Source organism: Heliconius melpomene, chromosome 14, assembly GCF_056956725.1.
Source record: "Heliconius melpomene rosina isolate 202511_hmr_F chromosome 14, ASM5695672v1, whole genome shotgun sequence".
NCBI classification, from domain to species: domain Eukaryota; kingdom Metazoa; phylum Arthropoda; class Insecta; order Lepidoptera; family Nymphalidae; genus Heliconius; species Heliconius melpomene.
In genome coordinates, this window is record NC_140402.1 from 6918314 (window position 1) to 6943123 (window position 24810).

At 33.6% G+C, this 24810-nt stretch overlaps 2 protein-coding genes and 1 long non-coding RNA gene across 4 annotated transcripts in view; 2 read left to right on the forward strand and 1 right to left on the reverse strand.

Moving 5' to 3' along the window:
- Window positions 1–20880, forward strand: part of Ptp36E (protein tyrosine phosphatase 36E) — a 77333-nt gene extending 56453 nt beyond the window's left edge. For both annotated transcript variants that reach the window (XM_085197801.1, XM_085197802.1), the window contains 11 exons: window positions 410–544; window positions 3571–3708; window positions 10841–11007; window positions 11536–11671; window positions 12019–12268; window positions 12405–12481; window positions 12700–12831; window positions 13606–13734; window positions 14360–14547; window positions 15453–15588; window positions 15693–20880. In XM_085197801.1, the coding sequence (XP_085053927.1) occupies window positions 410–544; window positions 3571–3708; window positions 10841–11007; window positions 11536–11671; window positions 12019–12268; window positions 12405–12481; window positions 12700–12831; window positions 13606–13734; window positions 14360–14547; window positions 15453–15588; window positions 15693–15773 (1569 nt within the window). In that variant the 3' untranslated portion in view covers window positions 15774–20880. The remainder of the gene's footprint in view (window positions 1–409; window positions 545–3570; window positions 3709–10840; window positions 11008–11535; window positions 11672–12018; window positions 12269–12404; window positions 12482–12699; window positions 12832–13605; window positions 13735–14359; window positions 14548–15452; window positions 15589–15692) is intronic.
- Window positions 4265–6093, reverse strand: LOC146532191 (cytochrome P450 6B5-like). Its single transcript, XM_085197719.1, has 2 exons — window positions 4745–6093; window positions 4265–4443 (listed from the first exon to the last, which is right to left on the reverse strand). The coding sequence occupies exons 1-2, from the start codon at window positions 5952–5954 to the stop codon at window positions 4265–4267; spliced, it is 1389 nt and encodes a 462-aa protein (XP_085053845.1). The 5' UTR covers window positions 5955–6093.
- LOC146532192 (uncharacterized) lies at window positions 7400–8007 on the forward strand. The gene is made up of 2 exons (XR_014878764.1): window positions 7400–7537; window positions 7803–8007. It is a non-coding gene; the product is annotated as an uncharacterized LOC146532192 (long non-coding RNA).
- Window positions 20881–24810: the final 3930 nt, after the last annotated feature.

A 24810-nucleotide genomic window follows, 5' to 3' on the forward strand; every position in this document is an offset into this window, starting at 1 on the left:
AAGTCCTTTTATATATATAGATAAATAGGATTTGAAATCGAGGTTTTCTTATATTGAAATTGAGCGAATTGCGCTATACCTTTATAAAATTTTCTCAATTTTTATTATTAATAGCTCTGTGGAAACATACCTACTCATATTTATATTTTTTTGCTGTTTATATTTGTTTGCTAAAGATTGATTATTATAAAGAGTAATCCCCATAAAGATATTTCCGTTCCCCGCTTTCCCCCAATTTTGGAGGTATTGTTTATAGCGGAGCTCAACGCCGCGCTTTACCTCCCTACCAGAGTGAGGAAATGAAAATATTAAATATTACTAAATTTTCAAAATTTTCTGTAATTATATTAAACACACTTAAGATTATAAACACAATTTTTATTAAAAAATATTATATTTTTGTTGACAGAGTATATTAAAACCAAATGCCTACATAGTGACACAAGGGCCAACTGAAGAAACCGTGGTCTCCTTCTGGCGAATGATATGGCAAGAGCGAGCTGCTGCTATAGTCATGCTCACCAAAACTTTCGACTTCATTAAGGTAATTTGGAACGTTTTTCTAATTTTTTGTAAGCTTCCCGCACACAACAGGGAACCTCCCTGTGTGTTTCTCTACCTAGAGGGAACCTAGTGTTAAGACACTGCGTTTCACATTTTCCACCGAACTCTAAAGACATTGTGGGTGTTGAGTGACAAAACTAAACGTCTCGACACCAGAGCGAAGAAATGAAAATATAAATTTGAATAAATATTTCATTTCAACGAGTGGAAATCGAACCCTCGACCTCTCGTACTCCTGCACTACGACGGCCTGTAAACATATTTAATAATGCTATTCATACAGTATAGAGCAAATAAAGAGTTATTATGGAGATGGCAAACATTAGCCCCATACACGATAGGCCGATTTTCACCAACTCGATAGCAAAACATAAAATACAATGGCATATTCGGATATCGTTCACAAATATCCTATATACCTTTATTGTATTGATATTGTATGGAAATTTTGTGAACGAAAATCATAGGTCTTTTATATCACAATATAAATATTTTAGTATTGTAATGTTATTTATAGTGAAACACAGTTTATTCGTTAGAATGTAGAGAGAATTTAGTGTAGGAACACTATGTTCTCTATTTGTAATCACTTATTTTTTTATTGGGTATTCGTATTGAATGTTTTTATAAATTAAAAATTTTAAAAAAGTCGTTAAGTCATCAGCATTAGTTTTGCCAATGTAATTCCCGTCTTATATCTCTCTGTCTCTAGATTCTCCATTTTCTTTTTGACATTTAAAATAAGTTTATGAGAAGAGAAGCAACTGCATGATGTTCCTTGGATATATCGCGTGGCTGTCAGGTCCATTCCGATTTAAGAGTTCAGATCAAAGCATGTGTCTTGCTACTCAAATGTAGCTTTAGAAGCCCTCAACGGTCTGAGATTCTATTTATATCTATATCTAACATTGAAATTTTCCATTAAAAAAGAAAGAAAAGAATATTTTCATTCATTCAAAGCAAAATTCCGGCGTTGAGTTCCGCCACTGAACACGCAATGCTTCGAAAAATTTGACGCAATTTTAAATTTACTTATTTACTTTTACTATATTATATTACAATAAAAAGGGGTTACGCTTACAATGCGTGAATCTCCGTAAAATGTTCGGTATGCGAAGGGACCAAACCGTGAAGCTCGGTTGCTTATGAAACGGTCAAATGAAGCGAAAATATACTGTCGAAAACATCCCGCTTAAGAAACATGTCATATTATAGAAGGAGGTAACCCATCCATAAATCACTGCATATTGTTGGTAATGTCGTAACGTCGACTTCCTCACAGGCAGCCACATAGACCTTCGTCAGCCAGCATTTCTTCAAGGACAAAGTACCCTCTTCAATCCACAACTCCCCCCCTCCCCCTCCTCCCGTGTCGCTTTTTATGTATTATTATCTTATGATTGCTTTGTCTCTTTGGCTATTTTATAACACTGGTCGTTAAAAAGATCCACCACTCAACACGCAATGCCTCCAGAATTCGGCAGAAAGTGGGGAACAGAGTTTCTTAACACTAGGTTCTCTCTGCCTACCCTGCTGTGTGCGGGATACAGCGTGAAGCTGATTTATTTTCTTTATTCATTATATATACATACTCGTACATCACACATATCCATTTAAATGTAGAAACAAAGAAATATATCTATGTATATAACGTGAAAGGGATCGTTAAAACAATTTGAGCAAAAGAGGCAAGTGTCCTTATTACATTAGTACCGGTAGGGTAAAGCTCCCTCATAATTCGTTTCTCACAAAATGATGTGTGTAATCGCGAAGAGGAATGGGGGAAGGGAATAAGGGAGGAATACCTTAATTCCAATTTTGTTACAGAATTTACACCCGTTTTAGCGATTCAATGTATGTAAATTGTTATATAAATTTTGTGAGTGCCGGCACTCACAGTTCTGCGGGAGGGACAATGGAGGACTAATGTAGTAATGAAATTTATAAGCATAAATCAGAAAACGTTTAGGTGTTTTTAGTAAAATGTAATTTGTCAATCATTTGGAATAAATTGAAGATGTTATGTTTTTTTTTAAATCATCATAATTATCTATTTATTTATTTTTTATTAAATTTATATATAAATTCTAGATTCCCGCTTTTTTATAGGATAAGCAGAAAAAAATTGGTAGTAAGCTGAGAGTGACTTCGTTCTCCTTTTATATAATTCATTCAGTTGTTATTTTTAAAAAATCTACTACAAAAATAATCTAAAGAAACTCGCTTTTTACGCTGGGCTACCTCTGAAAAATACAAATATCATTCCCAATAACTAAATAAAATGATGTGCTGATAGTTTATTCAATCCATCCATCCATCAGCCTTTCAACGTCCACTGCTGGGCATAGGCCTCTCCTAATTCTCGCCACTCCGTCCGGTCCTGCGCCCTTTGAATCCAGCAGATTCATTAGTATATTTTAATTATAAAACATAATTTGTGCATTCTTAATAAAAACATTTCAAATAGTTAAATAAAGTGGTACTCTGTCTTTGAGCTTAGTTTTCTGGGAAACTTTACTTACTTAAACATTGATGTAAAGCTGATTACTGCTTTAGAACTAATTTGCATATTATATTTTCATAAAAATACATCTGTAGGATGAATAAACAAGGAAACCTTTCATGTCTTATTATATACACTTACATATAGGCCAGTATATTGAGGCCAGTCGTGGCCTGGACAAACGATAACTTGTGGGTTCGACTCGATGAAAATATTTAATATTTTTATTTCTTCGCTCTAGTGCCAAAGCAAAGCGCGGCGTTAAGTTCCGCAACTCTACACGCAATGCCTTCAGAATTCCCCTATACTATTCCTATTAATATTCCCCTATAGAAACCCCCTATATGTGCACTTGCTACACGCAGAATAAAGCGTGAATCTGTAAGAAAAAATACAAAAATAATAGCAGAAACAGACTCTATAATTTTCTCTCTGAAGATTCTTATTTTGATAATTTTACGATTTTTAAGCAAGTTAAAACAAAATATTAAAATTTTACACAGGTAATGTGCGTTCAATATTGGCCTCCTAACAAGGAGAAGGACGAGACCTATGGAGACATCAGCGTCGGCATCGTTCAAGAGGAAGAGCTCGCCAACTTCCACATACGTACCTTTCGATTATACAAAACTGAGAAAAACGTAAGTTTCTGTTGTAGTCTTAGAGGTGTTAAGTTTATTTACTTAATTGTATGTGTAATATGGAGAAAAAATAGAAGAAAAGAGAACAGCGTCCCTATGGGCAGACAGTTGGCACTTAGTGTTAAGACATAGCATAGCATATTGAATAGCTAAATTACCAGACCGAATAGAAAAATATATAATCAGAATCGCACCCATGAAGGGGATCTAAACTATAACTACTGTCGATTACAGTAAAAGATTCTAAGTCTGTAATAATAAAATTATACTTAACTACGTTACTATACAAGATATTTCTATTAATTTCAATAAACACAGCTACTTGTTTGCATAAGTTTCACTTGTCCTTGGTATTTAAATTAACGATAATATAATATATTAATATTAATTTAAATATATTTAAGCCAAATGACGAAACGAAACGAATAAAATTATTGAATGAAACTTGAATTTTTATTAAAATTTATTTTAATAAAATATTTTTTTAATGATTATTATTCGATCATAATATTAAAAGTATAATTTCCTTTCTTTATTTCTATGTAAACTTAAAAGTTTATACCAGCGTACTATTTCTTGCAACAAGTTTTATTGGCACTTTTTCTAAATTTTGAACAAATTGACATTTCCGATTTGGCCTGACGTCTCTGCGGGAAGTAGGTCCTGGTTCCACGTTAAATTTTTGTAACACTGCAGCCAGGCCTGCCATTGATTGTAATATGCCTAGTCGACGACCTGTAAAATCATAATTTTATTTTTAAATCGTATTTAACAAATATATGTACATATATAAAAGCCTTAGCAAAGATATTTTTTTAGATTGATATAAATTACCTTTATACGAGAAATAGATAAATGCTATGTGTATTTACTGCCTATAGTAATTTTAATATTATGATAACAATATCTCTGGCAATATAAAAAAAAATTGATTAATATAGAAATATACTATCATTACTATAATTAAAATATTGTAGATTTGCTTAGCTTTTCTAATGTAAAACTAGTAATGTTTGAATATAAAATAAAAACAAACCAATGCATGTTCTTTTCCCCGAGCCAAAAGCCATGTATACAAATTTATTTTGTCCCTCTATAACATTTGGTGCAAATCTTTCTGGATTAAATTCATGTGGATTTGGGTAATACTTTTCATCCATATGTATTGCTTGGATTGGGACAACAAGAGACACGCCAGGATCTATCGTAACATTTGAACCTGGAAGCGTATATTCTTTCATGCATTTCCTTTTGAGGAATCCTGCTGGAGGAAGAATTCGCATCGCCTCCAAGAATGCCATTTCTAGATAAGTCATCTTAGTCAAAGCTTCATAGCACAACTTATTTTCGTATTCGGACAAAATATTATCTATTTGATTTTGTATTTTTCTCTGAATTTTAGTATGATATGCGAGCTGATGCAGTGTGAAACTTGTTGACGAGGCAGTGGTCTCAAAGCCTGCCACGAAAAACATGCTCACTTGTTCTGCTATTACTTTTGGATTAGACATATCCAATACAAATGGCGATTTATCTGGACTATTTTTCTGCTCAAATTCATCTTTCGTGTTTTCTGATTGCATTTCCAACATAAAATCCACAAAGTCGTTGCGATTGCTCGGTTTAAAACTTCTATTTTTACAAATATTATAAGAGAGTTCGTTCAAAAAACGTTTTATTTTCGGATCAATGAAACACGATAATTGTAGCCACTTGGGTAAGATATCGTTAAGCATAATGCGAATAATTTGAAATGTAGATCGTTTGAATGCTTTAATTGAAAAGTTAAAAAAATCACAATTTTCATCTAAAATTATATCGATGTCAATTCCCATACCACAAGTCGCGATAAATTCCATAGTATATCTTGACATCATTTGGTACGCGTCTACAACTCCTCCTCTGCTAACTACTCGGCGTCCCAAATCTTGAAGTCGTCCTGAACATCTTATAATGTGAGGAAACATCCTTTGTAACTTACGATGGCTGAAGGCGGCTGTCAATTTTTGTCGTAAAAATCTCCACGACTCGCCAGTGGCGTGAAACAAATTCGTATTCAATTGTTCGTTGCTATTTTTCTCTATATCCCTAAAATTAAAGTAGTTAAAATCTACAACATTTATATATTTAATTAACTCGGGGTCCTTTATCACCAGCGATGGTTGGGAGCCTTGAAAGAATCCGATAATCTTTTCTTCTGGATACGCGTGGTAAACACCATTTATTGTTTCCGTAAATGTTGTCATCTTGAATATTTTGGAAAAATAAGAAAGAAAGAAAGGCAACGGTTTGATATACTTAACATTTCTCCTCTTCCAGTAGTCGTGATTATACACTGAATAGAAATAAAATATTGTAACAAAAAATATAGCGAGAATTGTAAAAATACACATCTTGTTCAACCGAAAGTAGAATATTAAAAGCTTAGTGATAAGACACTTTAAAACCAACAATGGAAATGTCATGCAATATCTAAATTTGTATATCTTTATATGTTCCGTATAAATTGCTTTTGGTTAATAAAATAATTACATTGGATCAAAAAATGTAAAATATAAGTTAAAATTCGACGTCCAACACAATTTTGTTTTTTACTAAGAGTAGTAGTTAATAATAACCTACGATATGAAGAGATTGGCGGGAAGCGGATGGGTCCGAAAAGCTGAAGATCAGGTGTGGTGGCGAGAATTGGGGAAGGCCTATGTCCAACAGTGGACAAAAGATGGCTGTTGATGATGATGATGATGATGATGATGAATAACCTACGGTCTTTGGATCAAGAACCGGATACAGCAGCAGCAGTGTTACTTGAACCGGCGCGTATTGTGCGGCGGTTCCTCTCTCTGGAGCCCTAGCTACCAATGGCTTGGGCCTTGTCCCGCTCGGAAGAGTGGTTTTTTTATATTTTTAAATGTATTTTTTTATAATAATTTATATTTAAAAATGTAAAATTGATTCACTAATTTAATAAAAGTATCGAGTAGACTCTTAATCCTTTTGCGATTTTATGATATGTACGAGTATTTAATAAACTGTACATCTGGTTTGGTCATTCCAATTTCGCTGCGGAACTACAGACCGGTTTACGCTTTATCTTTCTTAATTAAAATATTGAATTTAACGCTTATATAATTGGCAATTGTAACTGAACTAATACTGTATTAGTCATTACAATTATTTAGTTTAAAGGTAAATTTTATTTTAATTAAATATTTGTTAAAAATGATAATTCATATAAATAAGATTTCCTGGCAAGCCTCTAACGCCCGAAATTAATAATGTATCTCCGATCTCCAGTTAACGTCAATCTTGGAATGTTCGACATATCTATCCAATCTCTAACCTGCATGCCAATAACCATTCCGGATAATGTCAACTTATCATCAAAAGTGGATTGCAGGGCCCTCCCTGCGGTAACGATAGTTTCGTTTTACGTATCTTTTTTTAATTAACAAAATCCTAATATATATGCTAAATTAAATTTAAAATTAATTATTATTACTTATAAAAGTCCTATAAAAACTATTTTTAATAAAATAATAAATCTTTAAGTCCCAAAATATTAAAAAAGAATAAAAATTAATAATATTAAAACACTTTTTAAAACTTAATGCAATATGCTTAGGTGCGTACAATGGAACTTTAACATGTCATTTTGACAGCATATGTTTTTATAATATAATAATTAATTGTTAGTTTTAAGATACTTTATTCCTAACCCATTTTCATGTATTAATTATTAAACATAACTTGAAACGCCATAAAATTACAACTAAACTGAACTAAAGATAATTATTTTAATTTAATTAATGGAGTCCGGCATAGTAAGGTAAGTATCGTATGTATTCATAATTTTGTTTATTAAGTTTAAATATACATACGAAAAATTATATAAAGGCGTTAGCCTCTATAGAATTTTTGAATTCATTATAATATTAATATCGTTTTGCTTGGCTATTTCAATTACATATTGTTTATTGCTACATTGGATAACAAAGAATAAAATTTGAGATTAAGTGCAAGATTATTATTTTAACTTATATTGATGAATGCTTTATTGAACAATGAACTAATAAATACTTTATTTTTTTCAGTAAAAACAAAACAGTGATTGCAAGAAATTCACTAAATATTTTGTAGCTTATAAGAAATGTATGGAGAATAAAGCTGATAAAATTACTAAACATGGAGCAAGCTTTAAGAATGAAGAATTCAAGAATTAAGAAATAAAAAATATTTATATAAAGAGACAAATAAAAAAATAGGTTACATTTTTTTAATAATAAAAAAATTACAATACACATTGTTTTCCTTATTGACCCCCAAAAACAAGTAAAACTATGATTAACTAACAATCTTCTCACTTAAGTAATTAATAAATATAAAATATTTGAATAATTATTGATCTTATAAAACAATTATTTATGTCCTTTCTGTGATATCTTATATTGCAGCGCTGTCCTCATTATCTATCATGTCATGAAGGTATTTCCATTCCTGGTACTTCCTCCAAATTAAGATTTCTGCAAATGGAGTGCCATAATATGAAATTATCTTGCAAATGTTCTAAAAATATAAAATTTCTATATTAGGTATATAATTCATAAATATTAATAAGTTTAATACTATTTACACATTATACTAATAAATTATAATAAGATTTTTTTTATATGGTCCGTCCCCTTTTTTCCATGCCATAGGTAATATTAGGTTTTTTTTTATTTTTTTTATTGAAGATGGGTAAGCATTTGTCCGCTATCTCACCTGGTGGTAAGTGACGATGCGAACGATGGTGGAGCATGCTTACCCAGAAAATGCCTATTCACTCTTTCCTTGAAGACGGTCAGGTTATATTTAACGGGGAACAGTTGAGCAGGCAGGGAGTTCCACTCATTAGCTGTTCTTATAAGGAAACAAGGTTAACATAATACCTTTCTATTATGTTCCTGGTTTAATATATGCTTGCTTGCAGCTTTCCTTTAGTACTTGGATTAAGAACTTGTGTTAATAAATATGGCCTATTTGGTACTTTACTTCCATTGATTACCATAATGTCTTGCATCACATTTTGCTGCCTATAATAAAATATAAAATATTATTTTACAAATATATGAGATAGTAATTTGGAAAATCAGTAACTGAAATTAATAAGCCCAGAGCTCAAATTAAGAAATGATATGGTAATTTGTAACTGAGTTAAACTGAGACTTATACAAAAAAAAGTTTCCATAATTTGACTGCTTTTGTAAAGAAAACTTTATATAACTTAATAATACTCACATGGCGATTAAACACATAAGTGTTCGAGTGCAATCAATTGCAGCAATAACTCCAGGAAAGGCACCAACTTGATAGAAGTTTTTAGCACTCTCTTGATATATTTTTATATGCTCACTGCATATATTTGTAATTGCTGACACTGACTACATAACACTATCATTACTATCACTCGAAGAAATGTCACTCCACATATTTATTTACTTTAAAAATCAAATATAATATAAATGCAATTTTGCAATCCGGGGATATGATAAAGTAAACCCCAAAATATGTCGGATCGCAATTAGCTGTCATTTTTGCTATCCACCGTAATGTCAAAATGGACAGATCGTTTATTGGCACGCACAAGCTGTCATTTTCATACAAAGTTCCCTCTTCATCTCCAGTTAGTCCTCCCAACGATAGATTGAAGTTAAAGATTGAAAATGAAGTACTTCGATAGGTTATTGGCAAACTAAACTCAAAAAATAGATTGATATTTTAATCTATGGTAGCAATTTATGGATTAGGATCGATTATTAACATTGGGCGTAAATGGGTAAGAAGATTAAACAAGTAAATTGTCATCACTGCGTAGTGTTTTGTTATATAGGACAGACACGGGATGGTTGACCAAATTTCAATTCAAAAGTTGGTATTTTTTAATGATTATAAAAAAAACTATTTCATTGATAGTGATACTATTAAGGTTTTCAAAAATCCAAAAACGAATTAATTCGTTAATAATTACAATATAATGTACAAGCTTGATTTTATACAATGGGGAAAGTGGGGAGTCAAACATTAGGTGCCGTGCTTAGGGAATGTGGACCTAGGAAGTAATGAGTACTAACTACAAAGTATTATTAGTCTTCATAGGTTTTAAAGACTTTAAAAAGATAGTTGAATGACGGAACTTAACACCGCACTTTGCCTTGGCACCGGAGCGAAGAAATGCAAATATTAAATATTTCATTTCCTCGAATGGGGATCGAACCTACAACCAATTCCATTTACCAATAAAGACTTATTATTTACGAAAAATTAACTTAAATATAATGTTAAATTAAAAGAAAATTCCATTTGCAAAACACAAAAATATCTCCAGAGACAAGAAATAACGAGCACAAAGGACAGTAGTGCATAGCATCACAGAGTTAATAGTAGAGTAAGCCGTTTGTAAGTCTTTTGCAAGCTTAATAAAGTTTCTCATGGTTCCATTTTATCCCACATTTAATTACGTTTGCCGAAATGATAAATTATTTTTCAATTTTACTTCTGGTTTTTAAGTTGGACTAAATGCTGTTTGAGGCTTTTAAGTCCCAAATCTCCCATAGTACTTTTAAACTGTATTAAGAGTAAAAAAAAACATCCAAATGTTTTCTTTTTAATGAAATTGCAATTTCCTTTTTTACTGTAATTTTCTATCGCTATACTTGAATTTTAGGTTTAATTATTTTTATACTCTCGATGTACGTATAGTATAAACTGAAATTGTAATAAATTTTATAACGTTAATTGTATATCTATCTATACTTAACTATACAGTATGTATTATACTTAACTACACTAGTAATAAAAATTGAAAAGATTGTTTGGTTGTACGCACTAATCTCAGGAACTACTAGTTCCTTATTGAACTAGTAGTTCCTGAACTTAGCTATAGGCCACATCACGTTAATTATTTCTATGTAACCTGCTGATCTTGTTAGTTAGAGTTAAGTCTTAATTATTTCCATGTGACCGCGCGGGCGAAGCCGTAGATAAAAACTACTACTACTAGTAATTAATAACAATCAATTAAAACAAACTTGATTCGAAATAGTATAATATAATTGATTTGAAATTGACTATTTTTAATTCTTTTCATCAGGTGGTGGTGGAAGAGAGATTCATCTTACAGTTCCACTACACGCAATGGCACTCCCATACGTGCCCGTTCAGCAACGCATTGCTGGAGTTCCGGAGGAGGGTCAGAGCGGTGGTAGGAAGACGACTCGCGTCTAACTCAGTTACTGGACCAATGGTTGTACATTGCAAGTGAGTTAAGAGCTAAGAAAAATATATTAAAGAAAAATCAACTACAATACATCAGTGTCAAGTTTAAAAGATTACTTAAACTTTAAATATCCATAAATTATTGCTGATAGATGATGGTATGGGATAGGATGAAAGAAAACTATGGAATATTGTATACTAATGATGATACCGTGTTTTTTACATCACAGTGAATTCTCGTTTTTTTTGAGGCAATTTGTGGCGCAGGTGCACAAATGAGTGACAGTAAATGTGCCAGTTAGTGGGTTCGATTCCCAATTGAGCAAACAAAATTATCAAATATTTTGGTTTTCTTCGCTTTGGTGTCGAGGCAAAGTCCGGCGTTCAATTCCGCCACTCAACACACAATGCCTCTAGAATACATCGGAAATTGGAGAGCGGAATATTTTAACACTAGGCTCCTCTTACCTACCCTGCTACATGTGAGATACAACGTAAAGCTAAATAAAACGGTAAAGAATTCTCCTTTCGTTAAAAAGATATTGGATTACAAATAATTTTTGCTTTTAGTGACGGCGGCGGACGTTCTGGTGTGTATTTAGCTATTGACGCAAATTTAGAATTAGCCGAAGAAGAAGACTGCTTTGATGTTTTTGGATATTTAAAAAAACTGAGACAATCAAGGAAAGGCCTTATTGAGAACGAAGTAAGTTTTATTACTGAATACAAAAAAAGGAAAAATTAAAGCGCTCAAATTTACTAATAATTAAAAAATTCTTCCGAAATCTTAATAGATTTATGATAATTGATTGATATCATAATTGATGAAATCTTATTTTTATACCATAATGTATTCGTATTACCAGCACATTACACAAGTGAACGCGACTGGTTGTGAGTTCGATCCCCACTCGAGGAAATGAAATATTTCACGCCGGCGCGGCGGCGCGGCGTTAATTTCCACCACTCAACACGCAATGCCCTCCAGATCTTGGCAAAGTGGTTGACGGAATGTCTTAAACTGATTTATTTATTTATTTATAAAATTTTTAGGAGCAATATAAATTCGTGTATGATACTTTAGAAGAGCATGTGGTATGTGGAGTATCATGGTTTCCCGTATCAGAACTATCCCAAAGACTGAAACAGAAATCCCAAAGGGACCCGATTACGAAGCTCAATGAATACCAGAAAGAGTACCAGCAAATATGCAAACAAACCCCCAGATTTACGATCGGGGACTGCGCCGGGGGACACCGTGGCGATAACAGGGAAAAGAATAGAGACGTTCTCGTCGTTCCACGTACGTACTTAAATTTAATGCTCCATATAAAAGAGTTATCTTAATCGACTCTATATATTTTACGTTTTAAAAATTGCTTTAACTAAATCGATTTGATTTAAGCTTATTTTTATTATTAGAATTTATTTTTTTACAGCGGACAATTTTCGTCCATATTTGACATCGTTTCAAGGCAATAGTTTTACGGATTATATCAATGCTGTTTTTGTAGATGTAAGTACATTTTTATGCAGTTAATTTCTTTGGTTCTTTCATTTAATTATACTGTTATCTAATTTTAGAAATAACAATTAATCTTCATTTAAATTAACAGACTAAATGTAAAAATAAAATTGTATCAATTATATCAATTTTTCTCAGCTGACTTTTGTACAAGCATCTAAAGAAGATGAAAAAAACACTTTTCTGTAACACAATATTATTTATTACAGGGCTACACGAAACCACGAGAATATATAGTAACGGAATGGCCGTTAGTACGGACCCAAGGAGAGTTCTGGTCGTTAGTGTACGATTACGAATGTGCCGCCGTTGTCGTTCTGTGCGTGCCGCCTAAGAATTCTGTGAGTGGGTTAAAATAATTTATTGTTATATTTAGTTTATCTATCCCTACATTGCCCACTTTGCAATGTTAGGTAATGCTCTAAATCCTGTTCAACCATTTAGCGGGTGGCGTACTGTAGGGCAAAAATTAATTTCGCAATTTTTCTTTTCACGACAAAACTTAGTGAATCCGGTTGATTCACTCCATTCTCTGCTTTCTACCAGAATTTGAGTGGCGAAACACAAAATCCCCACTTTGTGTATCAGAGCGAGGAATTAAAAATAATACTTTCCTCCAAGTCAGGATCGTATCCATTACCATTGCGTTTGTAATTGTACGCTGCCCGACAATATTTATTAACAATTCCAATTACATAACTATTAATAATTCTCCAACTATACAGTATCTCCGATAAAGGCCAGTCGTGGCGAAGGGGCACAAAGTGTGCTGCATAATAAAAATAAATAATAAAGTGCTGCATAAGAAATATTTCACTTCCTCGAGTGGGGATCGAACCCACAACCTTCGCGTAACAGTCGTGACTGTGTTGTTTTTAAAAGTTTTAAACAATTTACGTTCAAAAAATCTCTATCGAGATCTCTATAAAGTTTTATATAATATATTTTATTTAACAGCAATTTAATCTTTGTCGGTGACAATAAAAGCTTTATTCAATTTATCTATATAAATTGTTTCATTGACACCTCAAAGATTGCTCCGACGATTAATGAGGTCCCCCACCAGCAATTAATCTCCTTCAACAATTGGAGTAAACAGATGGGTTTCGTTTCAGCAACAATACCCGCCGTTTTGGCCAGAAGGGCGACACTCGAAGAAATACGGACCAGTTTTCACAATAGATCACGTATCGCACAATCATTACACGAACATCAAGACTTGGATATTTAGAATTAATAAGAAAGTTAGTATGAAATTTATGTTAGAAATAATTAAATGTTTTCCTATTTTCTAGAGAGTTATTATTTTCAACAGAATTCCTAATCATTTTGTTTTCCTAAAGAAATTAATAATTACCACTAGAAGCTCTGATAAGTATGTTAGTTTCACCAGAATTCCAAATCATATATTAATAGATAAAGTAATGCAATATAAGCACTCGATATTTGAGAAAATAAATAAAAATTTGCATATACCATCCGATTTAATTACTTTATCTATGTATATATATAAAATCGAAAGGTCACTCACTCATCACGAAATCTCAGAAACTACATGTGCTAGGAATCTGAAATATTGCATAGGAGTTACTTATAGGACGTAGGTGCTCGCTAAGACGGGAATTTGTAATATTCGACTTCTTAGGGGTTGTTTTTGGGGTCGAAAGTTTGTATGAAACTTCGTTACTACAAATGCTAGGAGTCTCAAATTTTGCATAGACGTCACTAGGACGTAGTCATGGAGACAGAAGTTAATAATAACATAGTTCAAATACTATATATTAGAAACTTACACTATGAACTAAGAAATATGAGTCTCTTTTACATAAATTGTAAAGAAATTAGATATCTAAATTACTTTGTTTTTAGATTGTATCACTGACGGAATTGATGGCGGGTGTAAAAGCTCCTCCGAAGACTGTTCAGCTGTTCCAATTAACGTGCTGGCCGATGGGCCATAAAGTGCCGTCGTCGACCAACTCCCTGGTGGAGCTGATGAACATGGTCGAGCGCTGGCGTCAACGCACTGATTACGGCCCAGTTTGTGTTGTTTCACCGTAAGTATTTATACTAGTGTGAAAATTGGTGATGTCCGACTTCTTAATTAGGTTTAGATTTTATTTATACTCATTTGTCTCGTTATATATGACAGGAGAAACTAAAAAAACATCTGCCCTGATATCCAAATATGATAAAATGTTCGTGGCCATATTGGGGCAGTGTTTAGCTATAAGCGTGATAATTACAGGTTAGATCCCTACTCGGGAAACAAATAATTATTAAAATTTCTTTGTTCTGGCGAAATAACGCGTGGCGTAGAATTCTGTCACTCAACACGCAAAGTATGAAATTCTGACGGAAAGTGAAAAATCAAGTGTCTCAATTCTCTCTGCTTACTCTTATCTAAATAATTAATTTGTTTAATCAATCTTAATAAATAACTAAATTAAATCTGTTCAAGTAAATTCATTATACATTACTCGTCGTGCATTCCATTAATACATTTAAGTTTTAGTACGAACGTCAATTTAGCCAAGTACATGACTTCACCCACGGAGTTACGTGTATTTGCCTAACCCCAAATCTAAGCTCGTAGTTTGTCCTTATTGCGTCTAATAATCACAGCTCCCAGGTGCTACTTCTGTTAATGCTGTCACCTTATTATATTTGTTGTGAATGTGGCACAAGTCCGTAAATATTCTGTTTGCTAATTATCTTTGATTAGTAATATAATTCAGGGAAAGGATAGAGACAAATATTATTTATTCTCCTTTTTTCTTTTGATGCTAGCCTAGGATTTGAGTTCCGCCACTCAACACGCAATGCCTCCAGAACCCGGTGGAAAGTGGCAAACGGAGTATCTTAACGCTAGGTTCCCTCTGCCTACCCTGGTGTTTGCGGGATACAGCGTGAAGCTGATTTATATTAATATGATTGAATAAATAAACATAATACATTATAGAGACGGCCGAAGTCGTGCAGGGGTTTACTGCGCCGCCAACGCTTGCATCGAGCAAGTAATCCAACATGGGGAAGTCGATGTATTCCAGGCTGTGAAGACTGTGCGACGACATCGTCCGCAGCTCGTTGAAAATATGGTACGTATTCTTTTACTTTCAATTATATTCATTCTGTACAATTTTATTATACTAGCATAAGTACTTAAGTGGATAGCCAAGTTATATTGTTCTTTCTTTTTCAGACTGAATATAAGTACTGCTACGATTTAGTTCTTCATTATGTATTGCATTATTTAAATAAGGATATGAATGAAAAGAAGTGAGAGTGCGAACTCAAGGACGAACTCTGGTTCATTGAATTCGGACGTGGTGCCGCTTTACCCACAACGCCAGAAGAGATGAGTCCTACAGCAGTTGCTAAAGATGCAAAACGTCAACAAACAAGGCCTTTGCGACCACGAAGAGGCCTGTCTTTGGACCGTCTAATGCCAACCACTCAGCGTCCTCAGCTACCACACGCTGTCACTGTAGAAGCTCCTCGACGAAGGCGCGATCGTCCACCTCTTCGTCGGTCGATTCGTCTCGAAGATGACGAAACTGCAGCTGAACGTCGACTAATCTTTGGACACGGACCACGTGTTCTTTCCTTCGACGAGGACAGTGACAACGAAGAATGTGAATGTCGACGTTCGTTAGAACGTTCTGGAACTGCTGAGACGCCAGACGAAGAGAAGGAACCAGAGTTCGCCACAACACCAGATCCGATACCGGAGAGTTCGCACGTACGCGGTGCATCTGCTGACCGCGTACTCGAACGTCGCGGTACACTTCGCGTACCCGCTCGAGCTCACTCACAAGGCGTTTTTGAACGTCGTCTTCCTAGAATTTATAAATTAGGTTTAATGGATAAGTCGAAACGAGCGAGCTCGAGCGCACTTTATGAGAGAGCAGACCGTTCTCCGACTGAAGCATTTTACAACGCGACAGGGTCGACACGACTAAGTTCTCAGGAGCTATTTGAAAAATTTTGTTCTGAAGATTTTACGTCATTATATGGTAGAGAAGATGATAGGAGGAGACGGCCGCCACATTCTAAATCGACAGGCAGCAGTGGTTCTGATGTTCGACATGAAAAAAATTGTTGTAAACGATTGCCATGTGGATCGCAACCAGCTTTAGCTCGTCGCCATATATATCACGCACCACGTTCAGATCGTTCTACTGACTCGGAAGAGACTTCTCCGCGAAGAACCAACTTGCGTCCTTTACCGTTAGAGTCAGAAGGAGAAGGTGCAGAAGATTGTTCACGCTCAGCACCTTTACTTAGTCCGGATCGATTTGATACGCGATTTACTTTTGATATATCTGAACGTAGCGAAGTGACTTCAACGAGAGATGAAACTCCTTCTGATGCAACAGAAACACGCAATTTAACATTATATGAAGAACCACATTCAGATCGTACAAGTATTTGTGAGCTATATGACGCCGCGTTCACGTCACATCGACCATCATTTCGCCGCGACGGGTCTAGACGAGCGAAAACGGGACCTTTTGATTTAAGCACCCTAGACTTCCGAGCTATCGACGACGAAAGCCCACGTACTAGTCGTCGAACATCACAAAGGAGTGTTAATGAGACGCTTCGTCAAAATTCAGAATGCCGAAGTTGGGCGTCCGACTCAGTGTTCACCACGCCAGTACGACGGCAGGACACATCACCGTCCTCAACTGACACTCGTCAATACTTGACAGCTCAGGGTGATTCTCTGCGAGCTGATTCAGCAGCAGCTGATTCCACATTTGATTCAACGGCGGATGAAGCACCGAGTGTTGTAGAAAGATGTGAATATACAGTAGCGTTAAAGTTAGGTCGAATAGATTTAGAGGAAGCGATAGAGCGTCCAGCATCAACACCGGCAGCTGATGGGGCGAGGCTTTCGAGTCGCGCATCCATGCATAAACTAGAACCAATCGAACCTGCGATTGAGGGATTGTGTAGTGATAGCGGTGCGAGTGCAGTGCGATCAAATACGAGTGCGAGTGCGTTAGACGTGAGTCGTCGCCGAGGCGGGAGCGAGCCGCGTCGCTCGTCGCGCTGCTTCCCGCTCTGATGGCGCGCGGCGGCGGCTTTAGAAGGTCGCTGCAGCCGCCGAGCCTCCTGTCGTCGTACTCTTCGTATTACAAATTTGTATCTAAAATATTTTAAGAAAAGCCATTTTGATTTTAATATTATACATAAAATAAATACTTGCGACCAAATCTATTGGACTTATATTTCAACTGCAATTCTTAATATACGATTTACGCACTTTTCTAAAATCTGTTTTCAGATAGAACTCTGTTCTACTAAGAGTACGATTTGATTCTTCGATGTGATACGCTAGACGCTTACAGCAGGTGTGCTACCTTAGCGGGCATGTGCCGTCTTAGGATTACAAATAGCCACCACACTTCTCTTGATTCTAGAATATAAATGATTTTTATGTAATTCTAAATAGTATAAATAATGTAATTATTTTAATTGCGATTAAAATTTCAGAAAAAAATTAAAATATTATCGGTGGCTCGCAATCCTAGGTCGGCACCAGCCATCATTCCCAGTGCTGTCGCTGTCGAATCCTAGTCTTCATAGTACCGAACGGTAACTGCCAAAAATCTTAATTAGTAAGTTTGTATGTATTGATATTATTTAATAATATTGCGGCGTCTTGCCGATATCGTTAAGTAGGCAGTGCCTAAAACTACGTAGAGCGTAGATTCTAAATTTCTTAGGAAGTGATCCCGGGGACGGAGGCCTCGTAGTCCGTGACTGACACAGGGTCATTTAGCTAATTCGTTGATGTAATTGAATTTTGTTTCCCCTCGCATTGGCGCGCCAGTGTGGGCTTTAGGTGGTTAAATATATTTTTCACATTTATGTGCAACTTCTTTTACAACTTCCTTGATATTACGAATAGAACACATATTTGTAAAAAATATTTTAATCGATTTTTAACTTTAAGTAAAGTTCTCCATTTTAGATTAAAATCGCGTGCATTAAAATATATAACGCTAGAATTTATAATTTTTCAATAGTTAGAAAAACGTTTAATTCTCTTAATTATAAAAGAAATATTTATTTCATGTTTTGATGTTAGAAGTATAAATGTTATTGGATGTTTGTAGTTTAATTCAAATATTTTCGTAGCCTATAAAATATGTATATTGTATTATTTAAATTTCTAATGAGTATTTACAAATTATTTACATGAAAGATCATATTATTATACATTTGTATTATTATAACGCTATATATGTGAAGTGATGGCTTTCATTTCCATATTGTTTCGTTATGTCTAACGTGCCAACCGACCCAGTTAGGTTTAAGATTTACTTTCTGGAAATATGTCTATATATTTTTAGTTAATTTCTGGAAATTACGTGCCTGTAATTTGTAACTAGGTAATTTATTATGTAATTTATTCGTCTCTGGAAAAAGGAAAGAGAATAAAATATAGAGAAGTATATATTTCTTGTTATAGTTCTGGTTATAATTACTGTAACACCAACGGTTACTACTGCTTTTGTTTTTAAATGTGTTTTCTTTTGTTTATAAAACAGTGATTTAATGGTAAGTCTTTAAAAATTTTATTTAATACATAAATTTATATTTGCTCTTAAAGATATATGCTGTTTTTATTAAATATAATTCCTTCATAATATTATACGTAGAGTTAAGCTGCTTCGCTTTTTGTTTTCTAAATTATAATAATTGTGTCCTTCTTTTAAAAGAATATATTAATATTAATACATAAATTCCAGTTAGATGCTAGATAGCTGTCGAGGTAGATCCCGTTGTAAAATTCAGGTTCACTTATTTGTAACGAATATTAACGCACAACCTTCAATCCTAAAATTATACTATATTTATATTATATTATATTAAATTATATGTATATATATTTATATATGGTCAATTAAATAAGTCCATTAACAATAATTGATATATTATATGTCTAGTTTGCTTCATTCACGTATATACATTGATAAAATCCGTGAAACGCTTTGAAAAAAGGCTGATACCTATTTTTTTAATTGAAATAGTCGAAAATTTAATTGACCATATACCCAGTTACTCCAAGTAACAGTTTTATATGAGCATTTTTAGAAATATGCTATGAAATTGCGGCTGATGTATTATTGTATGTAATTTATCCAATATATAAGTTAAGTTTAACTAAAATTATTTCAAAAGACATCGTTAGAAGTTTGTAGAGATTTTTGTGAGGAAATGTGAAGGAAAGTTATTATGGGCTGTCATGTATACCTTAAATAAGCCTAATATAATGTTGCTTCAGTTTTATTATAACTTGAAAAATAAGTTTCGGTAACTCTTCTGAGTATAACTTTGTTAAATTTATTTTTTACTTTCTTTTTTGAGGACAACCCAAAATTAATATATAGATTAGAAACACTAACACATTACATACCTTTTAGCAAAGTCGGTTCTCTGGTTTATAAGGAAACAAAGCAACGGTACTCCGTTAGAGCTTCCTATATTTTATTTGTCTATTTTTTTTAACGAAATTTAATATTATGATCTATATATGATCTATTTAAAAAATATATATAAACTATACTATAATAGTGAAACATTTAAAATTATATTAATTTCTATAGAAATAAAATTTACTTCACATTTTCTTACACTTGTAACCATTTAAGTTATTTATTATATTATAATAAAAGAATATTTATTTCAATATATTTACTAATGTTTTATACGAGTATATAAGTTACTATGTCATGTGGACCATTATTCGATGTTTTAGTACGTAAATTAGGCACATGAATAAAATTTCTTTATAGTAAGTATTTAATAAAAATTTTGGCCGTCGTGGCACAGGGGCAAAAAGGTGTGAACGATAACGCGACGGTTGCGGGTTCGATCCCACTAGAGGGAATAAAATATTATTTATAAATATTTTTATTTCTTCGCTCTGGCACTAAGGCGTTGAAATCCGGCAATCAACACACAATGCCTCGAAAAATTCGGTAGAAAGTGGGGAACGGAGTGTCATAACACTAAGTGAAGCTGATGTAATTTTAAGAATTTAATAGATAATTTAAATAACTCGCCGCACCGACCATCTATTTATGTAAATAATAATTAGTAGTTCTACGTAGTCCTAGTACTATTATACCAAATTATTATCGTATTGTATACAGTATACACGTTTGATTATTATAGATAAAAGATTATTGTAATTTAATATTAATATTATTTAAATTATATAGGAACATTGTGATTACAAATTTCCCACTTCCCGATATTGTAAAATAAACTTATTAATATAATAAATATTGTTGTCATGGATGTTATTTAAAAGGTAATTTTAAAATTTATACATGGAACTTAATGGAAAATATATTTATTTGTTGTATAAATTATTATTTTTTTATTTTTTTCCACAATTAATTATTATATAAGAACTTAAATTGACAATAAACCTGTTGAGATTTTTAAGTACTTTTTAAGCAGCTTCACGCTGTATCTTGAGCATAACAGAATAGGTAGGGGAAACCAGGAAACCATTAAAGCTCCTCCAAAAATATTTGTACAAAGGAGATGGAAAATTATGGGCCCAAATGTACAAAGTTGAGAAATGTTCTAAAAAATTTGACAAGTAAAATTTGAGAACAACGAAAATATTTTTTTTTATTTTAATTACCTCTACATATTTTAACTTATTTGTAATAATTAATTGTATTTGTATAATTACAGTATAGATAAAGAAAATGTCAATTAATTACTGACAAAACAAAAAGAAATCGATTTTGAATCGATTAATATCATTGATATTTTAAATGATAGATGTGACAGCTGGTTGACATTGACACATCTTGTCTAATGATTTTTTTCATATTTGCTTCACTCGTTTTGTTCCTTTCGATGCATTTTGAGTGCTTTCCCGTTTGTTTTCTACTTTGAACGATCCTTGGACACCGAAATCCATTTCTGTGCGGTTTCATAGGAACTCCCTTCCACGCGCCACGGAGCTGTGGAATGGCGTACCCGCGGCAGGTTTCCAGGGCAGATTTCCAGGTCGATATGACAAGGGTACCTTCATAAAGCGCGTTTATCTTCACCCTAAAGGTAACCTTTTTATATATATAATATTCTCGGCCCAAGAATGTATACAATCGTTTGGTTCAATTCCTCGGGGAATTAAATTTTAAATATTATCATTTTCTCGCTCTGGTAACGGTACAAAGCGCGGCATTGAGTTTCGCCACTCGACAATAATAATGCGTCCGAAAGTGGAGAACGGAAATATCTAATTGGGAATAGAGTGTCTTAACACTAGTAGGCAGACGGAACCTGGAGACATACTCTAGGTCTACTCTGCTATATGCTCCTGCACTTACATTGATCCCCTGTATCCTTAAAGGGGAAGCTAAAAAAAAGGTAAGTACTTATTAATTTCCTTCATTACAACCAATGCATTATTAATTCACAATGGGGTGTATCGCCCGAAACAATGCTGCAGGATGTATTAATGAATATTAATTTCGCTTGCTTAACTCGTAAATATCAACATGTATGTGTAATCAGTAATATCTACGTAATTGGAATGTAGACCGTCGTGGCGCAGGGGCACAAATATCTAACACGACGGTTTTGCGTTCGATTTCCACTCGGGGGAACGAAGTATAATTGATTATTATTTTCTTTTCTTCGCTCTACTAACAAGGGAAAGCTCGGCGTTCCCTATTTTTCATCGAATTCTGGAGACATCGCGTGTTGAGTGGCGGAACTGTATAATATTAAATATTTCATTTACCCGAGCGGGAATCGAACCCACATTGATCGAATGTGTCACGAAGGCTGTCAAAATTCGCAAAGTATAAAACTCGTTTCATGAATATCGCACTTCTTTGATCTAGAGCGAATGCGATTTAACTGAGCACTTAAGCTGTTAGAAACGGAAAAAGGTAAAATGGCAACGTTAATCGGATCTTGTACAATGTCAGAAATTTCCATTATTCATATTTTAAATCTCCTCATTTCAAAATCTAAAACAGAGAGACATTTTGAATTTCTAATTTTCTCGTAGCTAATATCTTGGCTATTCTAATTCTTTAAGTAATATTAGGAGGAATAATGAAAACATAGTTTTGTGGTCTTTAACATTCATTAAATAATGCAACAAAGTAATTTAACTAGGTAAGTCACGTAAACAGTTTTTTTGGGAAATGGGAACCTAGTGTTAAGATACTCCCTTCCCATTAAGGTTCTTCTGTTCCCCTTTTTCCGCCGAATTCTGAAGGCGTGTGGAGTGGCAGAACACCTGTTACTTTCTTCCAAAGATTATACCATAGACAATAAATAAAATCTAAATATATTAAGAATTAAAAATTTGGGACAAATATCTATTTAATGTTTATTCTGTAACTAAAGATTAAAAAATTAAAAGAACAAAGAAGTACGAATACCACTTTATCAAAAAGAACAATACGTAGCCCCATTCTCCAACGCTGGCCCCGATTGGTCTCGATCTAAAAAGAGTAATTGGGGGAGATATATTTGGTAATTTCTCATCGCCATAGCCTCCCTCGATGGCTAGCCATCAATCAGCTGGATGGCTTGACGACGGATCAACCCTTTTACAAATGACTTTGCTTTATTAGCTAGTTATCTTTAACGTGTTTTATAGAACAGGAAAAGGTGAATCCTGTTATATTTTTTATTGTCAAAACTTAATGTATAACAGTGACCCGCTCGCGGCTTCGCCCGCTGATTTACATAATTATTTGTGTATTACTTTAGTGTTCTAATAATATTATTATTGTAAAGACAATATACATACATTAAAAGCTAAGATTTCAGCTAATTTAATAAAATAATAATTTGGTGGCTATTTTGTCCAATAGTATGTTTTTTATTTAAGGATCGATTTTAATAAAACAAACCCTAAATGTTGAACAAAATTAAATAATTAAATTAGCTTTATGCCACACACAAAAGAGTAAGCAGAGGGAACTTAGTGCTATGACACTCCGTTCCCCACTTTCAGCCGATTTTTTCGAGGTATTACGTGTTGAGTGGGAGAAGATGGTGGCAGGGAAAAAAAATGAAAATATTAATAAATCCCGTAATTAATAAATTGCTGAAATATATTTAAAGCTTATAAAAACTTACTAGTTCTGCCTGTTGTTTAGGATTTTAAACAATACAGCACGATCAAAGTTTTCAACAAAACCTGAAGCGTTTACCATTAGTTTTTCTTTTGCCGGCTATCAGCTCGAAAGTTTTTCGTTTGTAGGATAATGAGTGGGGTACAGATTTAGTTTAAATATTTAGTTTAAAATAATTAATGTTAGTAATCTATATATATAAAAGGACTTGTCCTCACTGACTGAGGTAAGACGCACGCACAGCCGTAATCGCTGTGCGTAGAAACGTGGAATTTGAACAGATGTTTACTTTTGTAATCTGGACATCCACTAAGAAGGAATTTTGAAAAATTTTAACCCTAAAGGGGTGAAATAGGGGTTCAAAGTTTGTATGGAAAAAAAATTAAATTGGCACCGATTTTTATAAAATTTGAAATTTAGATTTTTTAAAGTATTTAATTGAACACGTATTTCATCGTTTTCTAGAATTCTCCCCCTAAGGGTGCAAATAAGGGGTTGAAAGTTTGTATATGTTTATTTGTCACCAATTTTTATAAAATTTGAAATTCAGACTCTTAAACGTATATAATTAAACACATGTTTCATGGTTTTCTAGAATTCACCCCCTAAGGGTGCAAATAAGGGGTTGAAAGTTTGTATGGGAAAATCCTTAAATCGCCACCGATTTTTATAAAATTTGATATTTAGACTCTTAAAAATATTTAATTGAACATATGTTTCATGGTTTTCTAGAATTCACCCCCTAAGGGTGCAAATAAGAAGTTGAAAGTTTGTATGGAAAAATCTTTAAATCGCCACCGATTTTTATAAAATTTGAAATTTAGACTCTTAAAAATATTTCATTGAACACATGTTTCATGGGTTATTAGAATTCACCCTTAAATACGCAAGCGAAGCTGCGCGCGTCCGCTAGTTTACTATATAAATGGAGTTCATATTTCACTATAAAATAGTCCTTATAACCCTATTCGATTCTTACTCGAGGAAATGAAATGTTTAATATTTTCTTTTTTTTTGCTCTGGTATCGAAAAGGGGGGGAGGGGGGGGGAGGATGCTACCAGATATCAAAGCTACGAGAACTGCGCCACGACTGGCCTAAATATAATTCCATACTTTTATTTTTCATAGATGTTATATAAAACATTAGGTGTAAGCATCTCGCTGTAGATGATTAATGG

What these genes read in the sequence shown, in the direction of transcription:
- LOC146532191 (XM_085197719.1), bottom strand. Translation starts at nt 5,954, where the DNA reads ATGACAACATTTACGGAAACAATAAATGGTGTTTACCACGCGTATCCA. An exon ending in GGGGAAAAGAACATGCATTG is followed by an intron (nt 4,444 to 4,744) that starts GTTTGTTTTTAT and finishes ATGATTTTACAG; the next exon opens with GTCGTCGACTAGGCATATTA.